General features: G+C 46.9%; 1 protein-coding gene across 2 annotated transcripts; it reads right to left on the reverse strand.

Moving 5' to 3' along the window:
* Nucleotides 1-11,229, reverse strand: LOC113030103 (uncharacterized). 2 transcript variants are annotated; one of them, XM_026181226.1, is made up of 3 exons: nt 11,175-11,229; nt 2,121-10,612; nt 10-68 (listed from the first exon to the last, which is right to left on the reverse strand). In XM_026181226.1, the coding sequence occupies exons 2-3, from the start codon at nt 10,602-10,604 to the stop codon at nt 48-50; spliced, it is 8,505 nt and encodes a 2,834-aa protein (XP_026037011.1). In that variant the 5' UTR covers nt 10,605-10,612; nt 11,175-11,229; the 3' UTR covers nt 10-47. The 2 variants fall into 2 exon arrangements, with proteins under 2 accessions (XP_026037010.1, XP_026037011.1); XM_026181225.1 differs by having other exon boundaries at nt 1-10,612.
* Nucleotides 11,230-21,032: the final 9,803 nt, after the last annotated feature.

A 21,032-nucleotide genomic window follows, 5' to 3' on the forward strand; every position in this document is an offset into this window, starting at 1 on the left:
CCTCTGAGACGTAAGACAAGGTGGAGGGTGGAGTTGGAGTGTTGTAGTCAGAGAGGGTGTGGCTCAACCTCCAGGGTGATGGTCTTGCCAGTGAGTGTCTTAACAGAGATCTGCATGCCACCCCTGAGACGCAGGACAAGGTGGAGGGTGGACCTCTTCCGGATGTTGCAGTCAGAGAGGGTGTGGCCATCTTCCAGCTGCTTGCCAGCAAAGATCAGCCTCTGCAGGTCGGGGGGAATGCCTTCCTTATCGTGGATCTTGGCCTTCAAGTTCTCAATGGTGTCACTGGGCTCAACCTCCAGAGTGATGGTCTTGCCAGTGAGTGTCTTAACAAAGATCTGCATGCCATCCCTGAGACACAGGACAAGGTGGAGGGTGGACCTCTTCCGGATGTTGCAGTCAGAGAGGGTGTGGCCATCTTCCAGCTGCTTGCCAGCAAAGATCAGCCTCTGCAGGTTGGGGGGGATGCCTTCCTTATCCTGGATCTTGGCCTTCAAGTTCTCAATGGTGTCACTGGGCTCAACCTCTAGGGTGATGGTCTTGCCAGTGAGGGTCTTAACAAAGATCTGCATGCCATCCCTGAGACACAGGACAAGGTGGAGGGTGGACCTCTTCCGGATGTTGCAGTCAGAGAGGGTGTGGCCATCTTCCAGCTGCTTGCCAGCAAAGATCAGCCTCTGCAGGCTTGGGGGAATGCCTTCCTTATCCTGGATCTTGGCATTCACATTCTCAATGGTGTCACTGGGCTCAACCTCCAGAGTGATGGTCTTGCCAGTGAGTGTCTTAACAAAGATCTGCATGCCATCCCTGAGACACAGGACAAGGTGGAGGGTGGACCTCTTCTGGATGTTGTAGTCAGAGAGGGTGTGGCCATCTTCCACCTGCTTGCCAGCAAAGATCAGCCTCTGCAGGTCGGGGGGGATGCCTTCCTTATCCTGGATCTTGGCCTTCAAGTTCTCAATGGTGTCACTGGGCTCAACCTCTAGGGTGATGGTCTTGCCAGTGAGGGTCTTGACAGAGATCTGCATGCCATCTCTGAAACGCAGGACAAGGTAGAGGGTGGACCTCTTCCGGATGTTGTAGTCAGAGAGGGTGTGGCCATCTTCCAGCTGCTTGCCAGCAAAGATCAGCCTCTGCAGGTCGGGGGGAATGCCTTCCTTATCGTGGATCTTGGCCTTCAAGTTCTCAATGGTGTCACTGGGCTCAACCTCCAGAGTGATGGTCTTGCCAGTGAGTGTCTTAACAAAGATCTGCATGCCATCCCTGAGACACAGGACAAGGTGGAGGGTGGACCTCTTCCGGATGTTGTAGTCAGAGAGGGTGTGGCCATCTTCCAGCTGCTTGCCAGCAAAGATCAGCCTCTGCAGGTTGGGGGGGATGCCTTCCTTATCCTGGATCTTGGCCTTCAAGTTCTCAATGGTGTCACTGGGCTCAACCTCCAGAGTGATGGTCTTGCCAGTGAGGGTCTTAACAAAGATCTGCATGCCATCCCTGAGACACAGGACAAGGTGGAGGGTGGACCTCTTCCGGATGTTGCAGTCAGAGAGGGTGTGGCCATCTTCCAGCTGCTTGCCAGCAAAGATCAGCCTCTGCAGGTCGGGGGAGATGCCTTCCTTATCCTGGATCTTGGCCTTCAAGTTCTCAATGGTGTCACTGGGCTCAACCTCCAGAGTGATGGTCTTGCCAGTGAGTGTCTTAACAAAGATCTGCATGCCATCCCTGAGACACAGGACAAGGTGGAGGGTGGACCTCTTCCAGATGTTGTAGTCAGAGAGGGTGTGGCCATCTTCCAGCTGCTTGCCAGCAAAGATCAGCCTCTGCAGGTCGGGGGGGATGCCTTCCTTATCCTGGATCTTGGCCTTCAAGTTCTCAATGGTGTCACTGGGCTCAACCTCTAGGGTGATGGTCTTGCCAGTGAGGGTCTTGACAGAGATCTGCATGCCATCTCTGAAACGCAGGACAAGGTAGAGGGTGGACCTCTTCCGGATGTTGTAGTCAGAGAGGGTGTGGCCATCTTCCAGCTGCTTGCCAGCAAAGATCAGCCTCTGCAGGTCGGGGGGGATGCCTTCCTTATCCTGGATCTTGGCCTTCAAGTTCTCAATGGTGTCACTGGGCTCAACCTCCAGGGTGATGGTCTTGCCAGTGAGTGTCTTAACAGAGATCTGCATGCCACCCCTGAGACGCAGGACAAGGTGGAGGGTGGACCTCTTCCAGATGTTATAGTCAGAGAGGGTGTGGCCATCTTCCAGCTGCTTGCCAGCAAAGATCAGCCTCTGCTGGTCGGGGGAGATGCCTTCCTTATCCTGGATCTTGGCCTTCAAGTTCTCAATGGTGTCACTGGGCTCAACCTCCAGAGTGATGGTCTTGCCAATGAGGGTCTTAAGAAAGATCTGCATGCCATCCCTGAGACACAGGACAAGGTGGAGGGTGGACCTCTTCCGGATGTTGTAGTCAGAGAGGGTGTGGTCATCTTCCAGCTGCTTGCCAGCAAAGATCAGCCTCTGCAGGTTGGGGGGGATGCCTTCCTTATCCTGGATCTTGGCCTTCAAGTTCTCAATGGTGTCACTGGGCTCAACCTCTAGGGTGATGGTCTTGCCAGTGAGTGTCTTAACAGAGATCTGCATGCCACCCCTGAGACGCAGGACAAGGTGGAGGGTGGACCTCTTCCAGATGTTATAGTCAGAGAGGGTGTGGCCATCTTCCAGCTGCTTGCCAGCAAAGATCAGCCTCTGCTGGTCGGGGGAGATGCCTTCCTTATCCTGGATCTTGGCCTTCAAGTTCTCAATGGTGTCACTGGGCTCAACCTCCAGAGTGATGGTCTTGCCAATGAGGGTCTTAACAAAGATCTGCATGCCATCCCTGAGACACAGGACAAGGTGGAGGGTGGACCTCTTCCGGATGTTGTAGTCAGAGAGGGTGTGGTCATCTTCCAGCTGCTTGCCAGCAAAGATCAGCCTCTGCAGGTCGGGGGGGATGCCTTCCTTATCCTGGATCTTGGCCTTCAAGTTCTCAATGGTGTCACTGGGCTCAACCTCCAGGGTGATGGTCTTGCCAGTGAGTGTCTTAACAGAGATCTGCATGCCACCCCTGAGACGCAGGACAAGGTGGAGGGTGGACCTCTTCCAGATGTTATAGTCAGAGAGGGTGTGGCCATCTTCCAGCTGCTTGCCAGCAAAGATCAGCCTCTGCTGGTCGGGGGAGATGCCTTCCTTATCCTGGATCTTGGCCTTCAAGTTCTCAATGGTGTCACTGGGCTCAACCTCCAGAGTGATGGTCTTGCCAATGAGGGTCTTAACAAAGATCTGCATGCCATCCCTGAGACACAGGACAAGGTGGAGGGTGGACCTCTTCCGGATGTTGTAGTCAGAGAGGGTGTGGTCATCTTCCAGCTGCTTGCAAGCAAAGATCAGCCTCTGCAGGTTGGGGGGGATGCCTTCCTTATCCTGGATCTTGGCCTTCAAGTTCTCAATGGTGTCACTGGGCTCAACCTCCAGAGTGATGGTCTTGCCAGTGAGGGTCTTAACAAAGATCTGCATGCCATCCCTGAGACACAGGACAAGGTGGAGGGTGGACCTCTTCCGGATGTTGTAGTCAGAGAGGGTGTGGCCATCTTCCAGCTGCTTGCCAGCAAAGATCAGCCTCTGCAGGTTGGGAGGGATGCCTTCCTTATCCTGGATCTTGGCCTTCAAGTTCTCAATGGTGTCACTGGGCTCAACCTCCAGAGTGATGGTCTTGCCAGTGAGGGTCTTAACAAAGATCTGCATGCCATCCCTGAGACACAGGACAAGGTGGAGGGTGGACCTCTTCCGGATGTTGCAGTCAGAGAGGGTGTGGCCATCTTCCAGCTGCTTGCCAGCAAAGATCAGCCTCTGCAGGTTGGGGGAGATGCCTTCCTTATCCTGGATCTTGGCCTTCAAGTTCTCAATGGTGTCACTGGGCTCAACCTCCAGAGTGATGGTCTTGCCAGTGAGTGTCTTAACAAAGATCTGCATGCCATCCCTGAGACACAGGACAAGGTGGAGGGTGGACCTCTTCTGGATGTTGTAGTCAGAGAGGGTGTGGCCATCTTCCAGCTGCTTGCCAGCAAAGATCAGCCTCTGCAGGTCGGGGGGGATGCCTTCCTTATCCTGGATCTTGGCCTTCAAGTTCTCAATGGTGTCACTGGGCTCAACCTCTAGGGTGATGGTCTTGCCAGTGAGGGTCTTGACAGAGATCTGCATGCCATCTCTGAAACGCAGGACAAGGTAGAGGGTGGACCTCTTCCGGATGTTGTAGTCAGAGAGGGTGTGGCCATCTTCCAGCTGCTTGCCAGCAAAGATCAGCCTCTGCAGGTCGGGGGGGATGCCTTCCTTATCCTGGATCTTGGCCTTCAAGTTCTCAATGGTGTCACTGGGCTCAACCTCCAGGGTGATGGTCTTGCCAGTGAGTGTCTTAACAGAGATCTGCATGCCACCCCTGAGACGCAGGACAAGGTGGAGGGTGGACCTCTTCCAGATGTTATAGTCAGAGAGGGTGTGGCCATCTTCCAGCTGCTTGCCAGCAAAGATCAGCCTCTGCTGGTCGGGGGAGATGCCTTCCTTATCCTGGATCTTGGCCTTCAAGTTCTCAATGGTGTCACTGGGCTCAACCTCCAGAGTGATGGTCTTGCCAATGAGGGTCTTAACAAAGATCTGCATGCCATCCCTGAGACACAGGACAAGGTGGAGGGTGGACCTCTTCCGGATGTTGTAGTCAGAGAGGGTGTGGTCATCTTCCAGCTGCTTGCCAGCAAAGATCAGCCTCTGCAGGTTGGGGGGGATGCCTTCCTTATCCTGGATCTTGGCCTTCAAGTTCTCAATGGTGTCACTGGGCTCAACCTCCAGAGTGATGGTCTTGCCAGTGAGGGTCTTAACAAAGATCTGCATGCCATCCCTGAGACACAGGACAAGGTGGAGGGTGGACCTCTTCCGGATGTTGTAGTCAGAGAGGGTGTGGCCATCTTCCAGCTGCTTGCCAGCGAAGATCAGCCTCTGCAGGTTGGGAGGGATGCCTTCCTTATCCTGGATCTTGGCCTTCAAGTTCTCAATGGTGTCACTGGGCTCAACCTCCAGAGTGATGGTCTTGCCAGTGAGGGTCTTAACAAAGATCTGCATGCCATCCCTGAGACACAGGACAAGGTGGAGGGTGGACCTCTTCCGGATGTTGCAGTCAGAGAGGGTGTGGCCATCTTCCAGCTGCTTGCCAGCAAAGATCAGCCTCTGCAGGTCGGGGGGGATGCCTTCCTTATCCTGGATCTTGGCCTTCAAGTTCTCAATGGTGTCACTGGGCTCAACCTCCAGAGTGATGGTCTTGCCAGTGAGTGTCTTAACAAAGATCTGCATGCCATCCCTGAGACACAGGACAAGGTGGAGGGTGGACCTCTTCTGGATGTTGTAGTCAGAGAGGGTGTGGCCATCTTCCAGCTGCTTGCCAGCAAAGATCAGCCTCTGCAGGTCGGGGGGGATGCCTTCCTTATCCTGGATCTTGGCCTTCAAGTTCTCAATGGTGTCACTGGGCTCAACCTCTAGGGTGATGGTCTTGCCAGTGAGGGTCTTGACAGAGATCTGCATGCCATCTCTGAAACGCAGGACAAGGTAGAGGGTGGACCTCTTCCGGATGTTGTAGTCAGAGAGGGTGTGGCCATCTTCCAGCTGCTTGCCAGCAAAGATCAGCCTCTGCAGGTCGGGGGGGATGCCTTCCTTATCCTGGATCTTGGCCTTCAAGTTCTCAATGGTGTCACTGGGCTCAACCTCCAGGGTGATGGTCTTGCCAGTGAGTGTCTTAACAGAGATCTGCATGCCACCCCTGAGACGCAGGACAAGGTGGAGGGTGGACCTCTTCCAGATGTTATAGTCAGAGAGGGTGTGGCCATCTTCCAGCTGCTTGCCAGCAAAGATCAGCCTCTGCTGGTCGGGGGAGATGCCTTCCTTATCCTGGATCTTGGCCTTCAAGTTCTCAATGGTGTCACTGGGCTCAACCTCCAGAGTGATGGTCTTGCCAATGAGGGTCTTAACAAAGATCTGCATGCCATCCCTGAGACACAGGACAAGGTGGAGGGTGGACCTCTTCCGGATGTTGTAGTCAGAGAGGGTGTGGTCATCTTCCAGCTGCTTGCCAGCAAAGATCAGCCTCTGCAGGTTGGGGGGGATGCCTTCCTTATCCTGGATCTTGGCCTTCAAGTTCTCAATGGTGTCACTGGGCTCAACCTCCAGAGTGATGGTCTTGCCAGTGAGTGTCTTAACAAAGATCTGCATGCCATCCCTGAGACGCAGGACAAGGTGGAGGGTGGACCTCTTCTGGATGTTGTAGTCAGAGAGGGTGTGGCCATCTTCCAGCTGCTTGCCAGCAAAGATCAGCCTCTGCAGGTCGGGGGGGATGCCTTCCTTATCCTGGATCTTGGCCTTCAAGTTCTCAATGGTGTCACTGGGCTCAACCTCTAGGGTGATGGTCTTGCCAGTGAGGGTCTTGACAGAGATCTGCATGCCATCTCTGAAACGCAGGACAAGGTAGAGGGTGGACCTCTTCCGGATGTTGTAGTCAGAGAGGGTGTGGCCATCTTCCAGCTGCTTGCCAGCAAAGATCAGCCTCTGCAGGTCGGGGGGGATGCCTTCCTTATCCTGGATCTTGGCCTTCAAGTTCTCAATGGTGTCACTGGGCTCAACCTCCAGGGTGATGGTCTTGCCAGTGAGTGTCTTAACAGAGATCTGCATGCCACCCCTGAGACGCAGGACAAGGTGGAGGGTGGACCTCTTCCAGATGTTATAGTCAGAGAGGGTGTGGCCATCTTCCAGCTGCTTGCCAGCAAAGATCAGCCTCTGCAGGTCGGGGGGAATGCCTTCCTTATCGTGGATCTTGGCCTTCAAGTTCTCAATGGTGTCACTGGGCTCAACCTCCAGAGTGATGGTCTTGCCAGTGAGTGTCTTAACAAAGATCTGCATGCCATCCCTGAGACACAGGACAAGGTGGAGGGTGGACCTCTTCCGGATGTTGTAGTCAGAGAGGGTGTGGTCATCTTCCAGCTGCTTGCCAGCAAAGATCAGCCTCTGCAGGTTGGGAGGGATGCCTTCCTTATCCTGGATCTTGGCCTTCAAGTTCTCAATGGTGTCACTGGGCTCAACCTCCAGAGTGATGGTCTTGCCAGTGAGGGTCTTAACAAAGATCTGCATGCCATCCCTGAGACACAGGACAAGGTGGAGGGTGGACCTCTTCCGGATGTTGTAGTCAGAGAGGGTGTGGCCATCTTCCAGCTGCTTGCCAGCGAAGATCAGCCTCTGCAGGTTGGGAGGGATGCCTTCCTTATCCTGGATCTTGGCCTTCAAGTTCTCAATGGTGTCACTGGGCTCAACCTCCAGAGTGATGGTCTTGCCAGTGAGGGTCTTAACAAAGATCTGCATGCCATCCCTGAGACACAGGACAAGGTGGAGGGTGGACCTCTTCCGGATGTTGCAGTCAGAGAGGGTGTGGCCATCTTCCAGCTGCTTGCCAGCAAAGATCAGCCTCTGCAGGTCGGGGGAGATGCCTTCCTTATCCTGGATCTTGGCCTTCAAGTTCTCAATGGTGTCACTGGGCTCAACCTCCAGAGTGATGGTCTTGCCAATGAGTGTCTTAACAAAGATCTGCATGCCATCCCTGAGACACAGGACAAGGTGGAGGGTGGACCTCTTCCGGATGTTGCAGTCAGAGAGGGTGTGGCCATCTTCCAGCTGCTTGCCAGCAAAGATCAGCCTCTGCAGGTTGGGGGGGATGCCTTCCTTATCCTGGATCTTGGCCTTCAAGTTCTCAATGGTGTCACTGGGCTCAACCTCTAGGGTGATGGTCTTGCCAGTGAGGGTCTTGACAGAGATCTGCATGCCATCTCTGAAACGCAGGACAAGGTAGAGGGTGGACCTCTTCCGGATGTTGTAGTCAGAGAGGGTGTGGCCATCTTCCAGCTGCTTGCCAGCAAAGATCAGCCTCTGCAGGTCGGGGGGGATGCCTTCCTTATCCTGGATCTTGGCCTTCAAGTTCTCAATGGTGTCACTGGGCTCAACCTCCAGGGTGATGGTCTTGCCAGTGAGTGTCTTAACAGAGATCTGCATGCCACCCCTGAGACGCAGGACAAGGTGGAGGGTGGACCTCTTCCAGATGTTATAGTCAGAGAGGGTGTGGCCATCTTCCAGCTGCTTGCCAGCAAAGATCAGCCTCTGCTGGTCGGGGGAGATGCCTTCCTTATCCTGGATCTTGGCCTTCAAGTTCTCAATGGTGTCACTGGGCTCAACCTCCAGAGTGATGGTCTTGCCAATGAGGGTCTTAACAAAGATCTGCATGCCATCCCTGAGACACAGGACAAGGTGGAGGGTGGACCTCTTCCGGATGTTGTAGTCAGAGAGGGTGTGGTCATCTTCCAGCTGCTTGCCAGCAAAGATCAGCCTCTGCAGGTTGGGGGGGATGCCTTCCTTATCCTGGATCTTGGCCTTCAAGTTCTCAATGGTGTCACTGGGCTCAACCTCCAGAGTGATGGTCTTGCCAGTGAGTGTCTTAACAAAGATCTGCATGCCATCCCTGAGACGCAGGACAAGGTGGAGGGTGGACCTCTTCTGGATGTTGTAGTCAGAGAGGGTGTGGCCATCTTCCAGCTGCTTGCCAGCAAAGATCAGCCTCTGCAGGTCGGGGGGGATGCCTTCCTTATCCTGGATCTTGGCCTTCAAGTTCTCAATGGTGTCACTGGGCTCAACCTCTAGGGTGATGGTCTTGCCAGTGAGGGTCTTGACAGAGATCTGCATGCCATCTCTGAAACGCAGGACAAGGTAGAGGGTGGACCTCTTCCGGATGTTGTAGTCAGAGAGGGTGTGGCCATCTTCCAGCTGCTTGCCAGCAAAGATCAGCCTCTGCAGGTCGGGGGGGATGCCTTCCTTATCCTGGATCTTGGCCTTCAAGTTCTCAATGGTGTCACTGGGCTCAACCTCCAGGGTGATGGTCTTGCCAGTGAGTGTCTTAACAGAGATCTGCATGCCACCCCTGAGACGCAGGACAAGGTGGAGGGTGGACCTCTTCCAGATGTTATAGTCAGAGAGGGTGTGGCCATCTTCCAGCTGCTTGCCAGCAAAGATCAGCCTCTGCAGGTCGGGGGGAATGCCTTCCTTATCGTGGATCTTGGCCTTCAAGTTCTCAATGGTGTCACTGGGCTCAACCTCCAGAGTGATGGTCTTGCCAGTGAGTGTCTTAACAAAGATCTGCATGCCATCCCTGAGACACAGGACAAGGTGGAGGGTGGACCTCTTCCGGATGTTGTAGTCAGAGAGGGTGTGGTCATCTTCCAGCTGCTTGCCAGCAAAGATCAGCCTCTGCAGGTTGGGAGGGATGCCTTCCTTATCCTGGATCTTGGCCTTCAAGTTCTCAATGGTGTCACTGGGCTCAACCTCCAGAGTGATGGTCTTGCCAGTGAGGGTCTTAACAAAGATCTGCATGCCATCCCTGAGACACAGGACAAGGTGGAGGGTGGACCTCTTCCGGATGTTGTAGTCAGAGAGGGTGTGGCCATCTTCCAGCTGCTTGCCAGCGAAGATCAGCCTCTGCAGGTTGGGAGGGATGCCTTCCTTATCCTGGATCTTGGCCTTCAAGTTCTCAATGGTGTCACTGGGCTCAACCTCCAGAGTGATGGTCTTGCCAGTGAGGGTCTTAACAAAGATCTGCATGCCATCCCTGAGACACAGGACAAGGTGGAGGGTGGACCTCTTCCGGATGTTGCAGTCAGAGAGGGTGTGGCCATCTTCCAGCTGCTTGCCAGCAAAGATCAGCCTCTGCAGGTCGGGGGAGATGCCTTCCTTATCCTGGATCTTGGCCTTCAAGTTCTCAATGGTGTCACTGGGCTCAACCTCCAGAGTGATGGTCTTGCCAATGAGTGTCTTAACAAAGATCTGCATGCCATCCCTGAGACACAGGACAAGGTGGAGGGTGGACCTCTTCCGGATGTTGCAGTCAGAGAGGGTGTGGCCATCTTCCAGCTGCTTGCCAGCAAAGATCAGCCTCTGCAGGTTGGGGGGGATGCCTTCCTTATCCTGGATCTTGGCCTTCAAGTTCTCAATGGTGTCACTGGGCTCAACCTCCAGAGTGATGGTCTTGCCAGTGAGGGTCTTAACAAAGATCTGCATGCCATCCCTGAGACACAGGACAAGGTGGAGGGTGGACCTCTTCCGGATGTTGTAGTCAGAGAGGGTGTGGTCATCTTCCAGCTGCTTGCCAGCAAAGATCAGCCTCTGCAGGTTGGGAGGGATGCCTTCCTTATCGTGGATCTTGGCCTTCAAGTTCTCAATGGTGTCACTGGGCTCAACCTCCAGAGTGATGGTCTTGCCAGTGAGTGTCTTAACAAAGATCTGCATGCCATCCCTGAAACGCAGGAGAAGGTGGAGGGTGGAGTCCTTCTGGATGTTGTAGTCAGAGAGGGTGTGGCCATCTTCCAACTGCTTGCCAGCAAAGATCAGCCTCTGCAGGTCGGGGGGAATGCCTTCCTTGTCCTGGATTTTGGCCTTGACGTTCTCGATGGTGTCACTGGGCTCAACCTCCAGGGTGATGGTCTTGCCAGTGAGGGTCTTGACAAAGATCTGCATGTTTGCGCCTGTATAAAATTTGAGGTATATTCTTATTAAGAATTAATACAAAAAGCCCCAGATATTAATAAACTACTGATTAAAATTCTCTTTACCAAAAAACAATATAAATGTCCAAGCTAGGGACTAAAAAGCTTTAAAAATCTATAAAATAATATTACTCTGACCCGCCTAAGAATGAGAACTGCAGGAGCCATCTCAGCCCAAGCATCATTTTGAGTGAGTGACATTCCTTTTGTTCAGCAGCCGGTAATGGAGGTTACTGTAAGCGAACGTTACCTAAACAATGCTGTGTAACAAAACGGTGGTAAATAAAGGAAAATCGATGATGAAATGACAATTAAATAGTTAAAAACTTTATACAAGAGAAAAATATAATTCTGAAAAACTACTGTATTTTGTAGACCTTTGTTAGCACTTGTTAGCGAAACCCTAATAACGTTCAACACAGTGATACAACATCATTGATACAGCAATACAGTGATACAGCAACACATTTGTAAAAACAATCAATAGTTCATCCAACAAAATAAAAAGTAAATAAGAAATAAAAAATAGAAAAACCCTTACGATTGATAATTGATAATTGATGTCAAATCTGCTCCGTAGCTTGTCCTTTGTAGTTTCAAGCAGGACTGTGGGAGTCTTTCTGGCTGGCAGTTATTTATAGGTCATCTGTAAATGTCCATCCGCATACATAAGTAGTTCTGACCCTTCCAAAAGCCACTGCTTCAATTTTTGTTACTTAGTTCTTCAATAATGAATTATTATAATATAATAAATATAATAAATATAATTATTTCAAAGTCAAAGCTATTATGTTTGCAACAATGTACTCAAAAATCCTCCCCCGCGGAATGATATCATCTATGCACTACGCTTTTTCATGATGCCAAGACTGACGTGTGCACTCAGGAACTTGCTCGAACCAGCACAGCAAGAATCTTCCCTGAGCTTCTGATTGGATGACACAGTTGTTTGTTTGATCAGCGATTGGTTGTTGTGTTACAGTAAGTAAAGTTTCATGATAAAGTTATGATTAGTTATCTTATTAGTTAAGTTATGATAAAGTTATCTTAAAGGGATCTGTTACTGTGTAACTGTGTAATTAAGTAGCTTATTCTAACTTGGTTTATTTGAATCTAGTTCTTATCAGTGAAAATATGGGTGTGAAAGTTATTATAAAGTAAAAGCATGACTGGTATGTTTCTCTTTAGTCTCATGAAGCATGTACACAGACTGGAATGGAGACTTGAGCTAAGATAAATCTGTATGAGGAGTACTACATTACATTGCTGAACACAATGATTTAGTTTCATCTTAGAGTATGCTAAAGTTATTCAGGCCTCACAGACATATTGTTATCTTTGTGGCTTGAACTGAACAGTTCTAACACCTTCAATGTAATGCTTCTCCACTTTGTAAGTCCCTTAGGTAATATGACATCTCTTTATTTTGTTTCCTTGAGCAACATCATGAAAGACGAGTTGAACTAGGTTAGGTTAAGCATGTTGTCAACACCCAGTTGAGACTAGAAAATTCCAACAAGGTAAAGTCAGATTGAAGATTGTAGGGAATGACTGCAGGTCATTGAGTGATATATCTGCTTAGACACACTGAGCATCTCATTTTTATATTTTTTTGGCTTGTAAAGTTTAGTTCCAGGACTGTAATTAGTGATCAGTGCCCACTTTTATCCCCCACCAATAATAAATGTAGCACCGTAAACTAAATCAGCTTGGGCTCAGATGGGGCCTTGTGGGTTTCTATTTTTGGGAGTTTGGCTGTAATGCAGCTCTGAGAGCCCTGATTCAAATGAAATATGTACTTGGAATGTGTTTATGAACATGTAGCATGAGAACGTGATGTAGAGATAACAAAGCCACAGCAGCTGAGTGTGATGGCACACCATGGCAGCCTGAAAAAAGACAGAATGAACACTCTTCACCATTGTAATAAAAGACAGCCCTGGGAATTTTACCCTGGGATCAAAGTAATGCTAATTACCAGGAAGACACTCAGTTCCATTATACTCAATACAGAGACGTGGTTCAATGATGAGGCAAATTGACAATTTATTAGCAACTATTTAAAACAGCATATAAAAGCACAAACAGGGATATTAATATACAGGTATTCTAAAAGATTAAGAGCCGAAGCCTACCAGTGGGGGGACAGGGATGCCACATCCAGAAACAACTCAAAAAAAAAAAAAAGAAAAAAAAAAAGACAAACTCACCAATACATAAGTGCAGCACACTATCACACACTCACACTCTAACACAGCTAAAAACGCAGTTGTGCAATACACAAAGTATCCCACCACCGAGGCACTCCAGTCACCTCCACTTTAGGCCCTCTGCATCTGAGTAAAAGAAACAAAGAAAGTTAGGATGTGTTAAAAGAAAAACTAATATGCACATGCTGGGGTTGACCCAGCTTCAGAAAAACACTTGTGATCTGCAGCTAGAAAAAGGGCCTCCTTCCAGTGGTGTACCAAAAAACAAAATTACAAATCAAGACAATAGAGAGCCAGGCATACAACAAACTAAATTAAACCTTGAATCTGGTGCAGACACGGTCACCGTGTCACTCCAAATTGTCGTCCGCCCAACTACTCTAATTAAATTATTATGTCCATTAACATATATGCCATCCCTGGTCGTCACCCAGCAACCACAGTGCAGAGGGCAAACACACACACACACACACACACACACACACACACACACACACACACACACACACACACACACACACACACACACACACAAACAGTGCCTTATCTTTTATAGCCATAGGGTTTTTTTTACAATGGGTGGTGCTTGTGTGTACTGTAACTGTTTTCAATAAAAGGCGGCAAGCGGAGGCCGGAGTCGTCTGAGGTTGGGTTCAGAGTGCTTTTCTGAGACACCGACCGGGGCTTCCCTTGCGCAAGTTAAAACCGATCGATCGCTGTTTGCCTTGATTTGTTCACAGGAATAAGTTTCTGAACCAGCGGGCGTGCTGCTGCACAGACCCAACAAGCTGCGTCACAGCAGGGCTGAGGTGATTCAAATTTACTAACGAGGTGGCTTGTAAGAGGCTCCGGCAGCTACACTATTCCGCTCGGTGGTTGGTAAACGCTCGGTGGTTTAGCATGTGTACACTATGGTGTACACATGGCACCAAATGAACACCTACCAGCTGTAATGGAGGCTTCAAGAAGGTATCCACAGGTGATATTAGTAACATGAGTAACACTAATCAACACACGTATCACCAAGTCAGGCTTGGCTGCAACACTGGGGGAGGTCAGGTGACCAAAAAGCTGGATGGGGATGACAACAGGTACGCAATTCGGGGCGCTCAGATAGCCGCTACTATTTATAGCAACGCCCCCTTATGTGCCTTACTAATAGTGGGATCAACAACCAGTAAATATAATGTTCATCCTGCTACATAAGGAAGGATTCAGAGTCACCTGATCCAGCCCCAACTACATGCTTTAGCAAAAAGGAAAGCTTTTGCTCAATCCTGAATCCAAACTAGAAGCTGGTTCCACAGAAGAGGGGCCTGAAAACTGAAGCCTCTGCCTCCCATTCTACTTTTAAATACTCTAAGAACAACAAGTAAGCCAGACGTGCGGAAGCAAAGTGCTCTAATAGGGTGATATGGTACTACAAGGTCATTAAGATAAGATGGGGCCTGATTATTTAAGATCTTGTGTGAAGTCGGACCCTGACACACTAAGACACTGACGTGGTGACAGTACTTTTATTGAAATAATCTTTCACCGTGGTTTATAGGACACAGACACTCCCGCTCCACTGTCACCTCGCTCTCCCTCCTCTCTCCGACTGTCACTGTGAACATAAAGAGTCACAATCAAATCTGCATCCCAGCACACCTGTTCACCCCGCCTCTGCGCCGCCCCTGGAGATTGCTGAGCCTCTGCAGCCGGCTAGAGACCACACTCAGGCCACACCTTGTATATGAGGATTTTGAATTCAATTCTGGATTTAACAGGGAGCCAATGAAGGAAAGCCAATATAGGAGAAATATGCCCTGTCTTTCTACTCCCTGTCAGTACTCTTGCTGTAGCATTATGGATTAATTGAAGGCTTTTCAGGGAGTTTTTAGGACATCTTTCATTTTATTTTTTCCCCTTGCCTTGCTTGGTATCATTCTTTTTTAGCTCAACCTCATGTGTCTAAATTTAGTTGTTTTTTCATTGACTTACTGTACTAACACAACTAATCTGAAATCACACAAAAAACATAAAAATCCTAGTAGGATTTTTTTTTACTGTAAAAAACCACAGAAATATTGAGTAAATAATTTTTATAACTTGAAATGCAAATATAAATTTTACATTTGGAAAACTTATGCACACATTTTGTAAACATATATAACTAGTTATCTAAAAATGTAGCCAATACACCTGCCGTTTTTTTGTTTTTTAATTTTGTACAACAACTTAAAAATATTACTATAACTAAAATGAGAGAACAACCAGGTATCACAAAAGGATGCCCCACAAAATATTTGTGCCAGTTTTAAAAAATTGGTTTTCCACCACAAGACAAAGGAGCCCACCACAGACAGTCAGAAATATTATAATTCTGATCACTTATCAGCACATATCCATATTTTTATATCTATAAAAAGAAAGCTGATGCTCGCAAGACTTTATCAATGGTGTGAGCATCACAGCAGATGCCTTTGTGTCAAAGTAACTGAGGATAAAACAGAAAAACATGAAGGAGATTTTCCTGGGTTGGCTTTTAATAGCAGATAGCCTTAAAAATATTCTGCAGTAGAACAAAAATTGAAGAAAACCATGAATCAACATATAAACATTGCCTGATGCTGCGGAAGTGAAGCAGAACAAAGTTACAGAGGTTTTATTAGAGACACAGCTAGTGTCTTGCAAGTGTTTTGCAATTTTGCATAATTTTAAAGAGTTTACATTTGTTCAGTACTGAACAGCAGAAATGAGACTTTCTTGTAAGTAAAAAATAATAATAATTGTATTTGCACTGTCCTTAGAAAATGCTTTCAAAAGACAAACCAACAAAAAAAAAAGTGACGATAGTATTTAGAAAAAAACCCTGTTCTGGGGGCCTCTGGATGTCTGGAGTTTTGATCTCCTCCATACCTGCTTCATGCCCTGGAGGACGGGGCTGTGGCCCCCCCCACACCCTCTAGCAGATTATTATATGAAGGAACCTTTTAAAAAAAACAAAAAAACAAGCGTGTCCATGCTCACAGGTGTACACACGGGTGATCACACCCACAAACTACACCCTTTTTGGCTCCTACCTCAAAGCGCACTGTGTTCTGTTGATCTTATGTGCTGCACAATAATGTTTAATATTTAGTATTTACTGTCATATTCCCATATATCATTGTGATGCTGTTTATTCTATTACTCTTGTTCTCTTCTGCTTGTTTTCTTTTTTCTTTCTCAGCAGGTGATCCAGGTGATCGATATATGCATTTTTTATTTCTTTTTTTTTTCTGCTCATTCTGTTGGTTTTTGTTTTTTGCCCTTCTCCCCCGCCCCTCTTCTCAGCTGTTTCTCTTTCCCTCTTTCTTTCTCCCCTTCTTTCCCCCAGTCAAGTCTGTCCCGTATTCAGTAAGTGAAAATAAAATAAACAATAAAAGGTGAATCAAATGGACCATTACGGCAAGGCTGGGATGGTCAATTTGGTAAAGTAAATCCGTTGGGCATCTTTCTTTGCCTTTAGACAACAATTCTGATGGTAAAAGAGCCAAACGGGACAGGCAAAAAAAAAAAAATAAATAAAAAAAAAAAAAATCATGGCTTATACATATATATATATATATATATTAGGGGTGCAACGATACACAAAATTCACGGTTCGGTTTGGTTCGGTTCGATACTTTGGTGTCACGGTTCGATATTTTTTCGATACAAAAAAAATGTTCATGCCTTTTTAATTTGTCATTTATTAAAATTATAAATATATATTTTAACTCAAAAGTACAGTTTTTAAATTTAACCCTAACCCTTGTGCATGTTTTTTTTATTTTGACAGCGAATACGCACCTGCGGACCACTTATGTGCAGCCCTGGTTATTTAGCTCGTCATATTGCAGCCACAGAAATTCTTTTGTCCATGAAACCATAAAGCTGCACTTTCTTTTTGCCTTATAGTCTGATTTGTCATAACTTCTCCGTTTTGTGGTAAGCTTTTCTTTGGCTGTCACTTCTTCACCCTGACCTGTCTTATTTGGCTCAGCAGAACTAAAATATATATCTGTCTGTGAAGGTTCTCAGTCATCCAGGTCATTGTAGTCAAATATATATCCTGCTGCTTTTACACAGGCACTCACATAAGCTCAGCGATTCTCTGCGCGATCAACCTCTCACATGTTTAAGCTGCGGGAGATTTCACTTGTCATTTTTGCATAGTAAGCTAACAATTAATAAGACGATGTCAGAGGAATTGGTGCACAAATTATCATCACTCACAGATCAGTGCTGTCGCTCTCTATACACAGTTCGCGCGATTGCAAAGTGAAAGCAAAAAAACAAGCGCAAATTCAAACGCGATTTCAATATGTCACATATTGACAGTGGCTCACCGATGCCAATGACATAATTACCCAGCTACATTTCCGAAAGAATGCAAAAGCATTGACATATATTTTTCCTTCCTACAAAAGCCCGACGGGCAGGGTAGAGATAGATTTTGGTAGCCCGACTGAAAAAATCGCGAGCCCCGGGACGTCGGGCTAGCGATATTGCAAGCCCTGTATCGAGGAATCACTCATCTTTGGAAAAGAGAGTTTATTACAGAGAAATGTCTCTTTCCAAAATAAAAGCTATTCTATCCGCTTCTTCTGGGCTATATTCTCAGCAGCATATTAAACAGCTGTCTAAATGACTCGGCTAAAGTTAGTAGCATGCTTGCTTGTTTGTTTTTTTTCTGCTTCCACTTGTCTTTGCACTAGGATGATGTCGGCGTAAATGTGCAGTCATATTCGTTGTGTTCCCACTAGTGCTTTCAGGTTAATCTCGTTGAAATGACCTTAACGCCACAACACGGCAAATCTCCGTTAACGAGCTACCGCCGATTGCCCCGTGCACGGGGCTAGACGGCCAACACGTTAACGAGCTAACTGCGCTAACACACTAGTTCCCACCCATGTAATTGAGCATTGCATGGCACATCCAACATACTGTAACGATGGTTAAGTGTTATTGTACAGTGACATGTTGGTGATCTCTGCACACTGTTGTTGTTCCTTTAAGATTCATGTTTGGTTGTGGTACAGGAAGGGGAGGGGGGACCTGGTTGTTTTTGTGTGTGTGTGCCAGGCTGGAGAGAGGAGTTGTACGAGGGCGCTCTCCCCGGAGTTAGCAACCCGCTTGCTTATGTGCCGAATAAACGGACAAACTGAGACCCAACCGTCTGGTTCTTGTGAATGTTACAATACTGTTTTACTTTAGTCCATGACTCGCTTACCTTCAGGGTCATACGTCACATGAAAACCAAAATAATTCCAAACGCCAGATCTGAATGAGAGTGGGGGAGGTCCATGTTGTAAGGAGAGCTTAACTTCTGTCTTGCTAGCTTGCCCTGCACTCTTCCTTCTGACGATGCTGTCTGTGTTGAGCGCTCAGTGAATCTGCGTTCGACTACTCCGCCTAGGCTGCACTGTCGACCCTAGGCGGAGCAGTCGAACGCAGATTCACTGAGCGCTCAACACAGACAGCATCGTCAGAAGGAAAGTTGATAAAATAAATTACAAATGTTGTATTGTTCGATACATATGCGTACCGAACCGAAAGCACTGTATCGAACGGTTCAATATCGATACGAATATCGTTGCACCCCTAATATATATATATATTTTTTTATCATAACTCTGGATTTACTGGGCTGTAATTAAAATTTAAAAACCGGTGTATACTTTGAAGTCCGAACTTTCAACAAGGGCTGAAATAGAGACTTGTTGCTATGTCAGCTTAAATCACTCATGTGATTCGGAGGTGCAGCGTTTCCGTGGACCCCAGAGGGTTACTAACACTCACCTTCATTCCATTTCCAGCATGTAACAACCAGCCACCTACGTGAAACCTGAAATTCCCCCTATGGTGTTGTTCAAAATGTGCTCTGGCACAATCCTAGGCATTGTTGCTACTGAACAGTCTGTGCTATGGGCTGAACCATTTGTTAATGGTGGAGGCAGGTAACACTATGCAATATATTCAGTTTTAGAATTTATATTCACTGCTAACAGTAACTACCCTCAAAGTATCTTATTTTATTAAACAATTCTGTCATAAGCAAAACTAGGGTGGCAAGACATCATTTTAGGGTGGCACTTGTCACCCATTGCCACCGTTCTAGATCCGCCCCTGTGTTACTCCTGGGTTTAGGCTCCTCAAACTCCTGAGGGAACCATCTGTCTCTTTAGCTGTTGAATGCTTTGTGATGTTCATATATTTCCGTCTGTAATGTTGTGCTGCTGCTAGTACTGCACACTTTTTAAAAACCTTTTCTTGTACCTGATTATTTAGCTAGCACATATCCAGCATGCTTTTAGCATCAAGCGTATGATGCATGCATGCACATGTATGTATGCATGCATATTAAGTCGGTTACTAATTTTCTCTTCAATAATTGTGGAGACATCCAATATAAATAAAATGAATGACATTCTGCAATGTTTCCCATCTGACATTCCTGTTTAAGGTCTTCTTTCAAAATTGTTCTCAGCGCTGTTGCAGGGCTGATCCTGGTGAACAACCTGGATCAAAAGAACGTGATGTTCTGCATGTCTCATCAGCTCCCAAGCATTCCCATTCAAAACTGTTTCAGACCGCAGCCCTTCAACAGATACGGCATATTGGACCTTCAATGCAGAACGTGCCAGAGAGTTGACAGTGCGTGGGACTCCTTTTCTATAATTCAAAGGAATGAATTTTTACAGAAAATGAAAAATTCATTCCTTAAGTTATAAAGCAGAGCACTAGCACTCACATTTTACAGTCACAAAAGTGTGAAAAGTGGAATGTATGCGCCTACAAGAAATGATAATATTCTCCTTTTACCTCAGCAGGGGCTCGTTTCCCAGTTAATGTGTTTGCAATTAGTACATTCTTCTGCCTGCAATAAAAAAACAGTTATTAAGACACAGCATATGCTGCAGCGAGGGAAAATGATGAAATTATTCTCCATTTTTCCTCTCTTTGAAATGATTTTCTGTTTTTGCTGCTGCTATTTATCAGGCAATTATCAACATGATGAAACCTAAATCACTTTTAAAATGCGCCTAACCTGTCAGACACTACATTCTGTCATATTTATTTGCCACCTTCCAGGAATCTGCCGACATTTGTGAGTCTTTATATTGATGCTTTGATTTTTACTGTTATACTGAGGCTATAATAGTTATTCTCTCATTGATAAATTCAGGAATTGCAGTGAAAAAGTAGTTAGACATGCACAGTAGGACGTCAACAATGCCAAACAGGCCAGTCATGTACTTGCAGACTGTGTCCCGACATGTAGTTTAGCACATATGAAAAACATGCAGGGGCCTTTTTAAAATTGATGCTAACTGGAAAGTTCTGAATACATCTACGCTCATTGTCTAAAGGTAATGTCTTAAAGTTATAGTGTGTAAAATCTCACCACCATATTTTAGTCAATTGTAGATTGCTGTCAACTGAGTTCTGTTGGCGGCCTCTGTAGGACAAACAATTCCTCTGTAGTGAGTGTAGCTTCTCAATATGCTGGGTGTCCACATGTATTTACTCTGGAGGAAGCTGCAAAAATCTGGAAAAAAAAGTTTCAATATGAGTTGATGAGTCAATGAAACTGACCAATAACAACCACACTAAGGTGAGTTGAAGATATTCTGTGCTTTTCTGTTGGTAAACACTGTTGTTTATGCCGCTGTTAGCTGCTGTTAGTTGGCATCAGTAAAACATTGTAAAACACAGTAAAACACCAAACATTGTTGGACTTGGACACTTAGTGAATAAACTGTCATACAATGTAAGAATATAATTATACTGTTTATCAGATTCAAAGCGTGATTTTTAGGAACCTAACATTAGCTGGCATCATGTTAGCTTATAACCATTTGTTGTTGTTTGGTTTGTTCTTGTTGTCAGCTGTCCAGAGAAAGGATGGTTATATGTTTAATCTGTTGACAATATCAGGAATAAATAAGCATGTTTGTGCATGGTTTCATGTTTTAAAGCCCTCACTTTAGTTCAGGAGATGAAGCTAGAAGTCAGGAATGATTATTTTTTCCAGATGCTAGCTGTCTTGTCTTTCTTATTTGCATTTTTGCTTTAAATGGTGATAGACTCCACTTCTCCGATGATAAAACACAGGTGTCATCCCTCATAATTGGAGCCTGACTGTACAGACATGAATTAAAATTTCTCTCCACAGCACA

Source organism: Astatotilapia calliptera, chromosome 10, assembly GCF_900246225.1.
Source record: "Astatotilapia calliptera chromosome 10, fAstCal1.2, whole genome shotgun sequence".
Lineage (NCBI taxonomy): Eukaryota > Metazoa > Chordata > Actinopteri > Cichliformes > Cichlidae > Astatotilapia > Astatotilapia calliptera.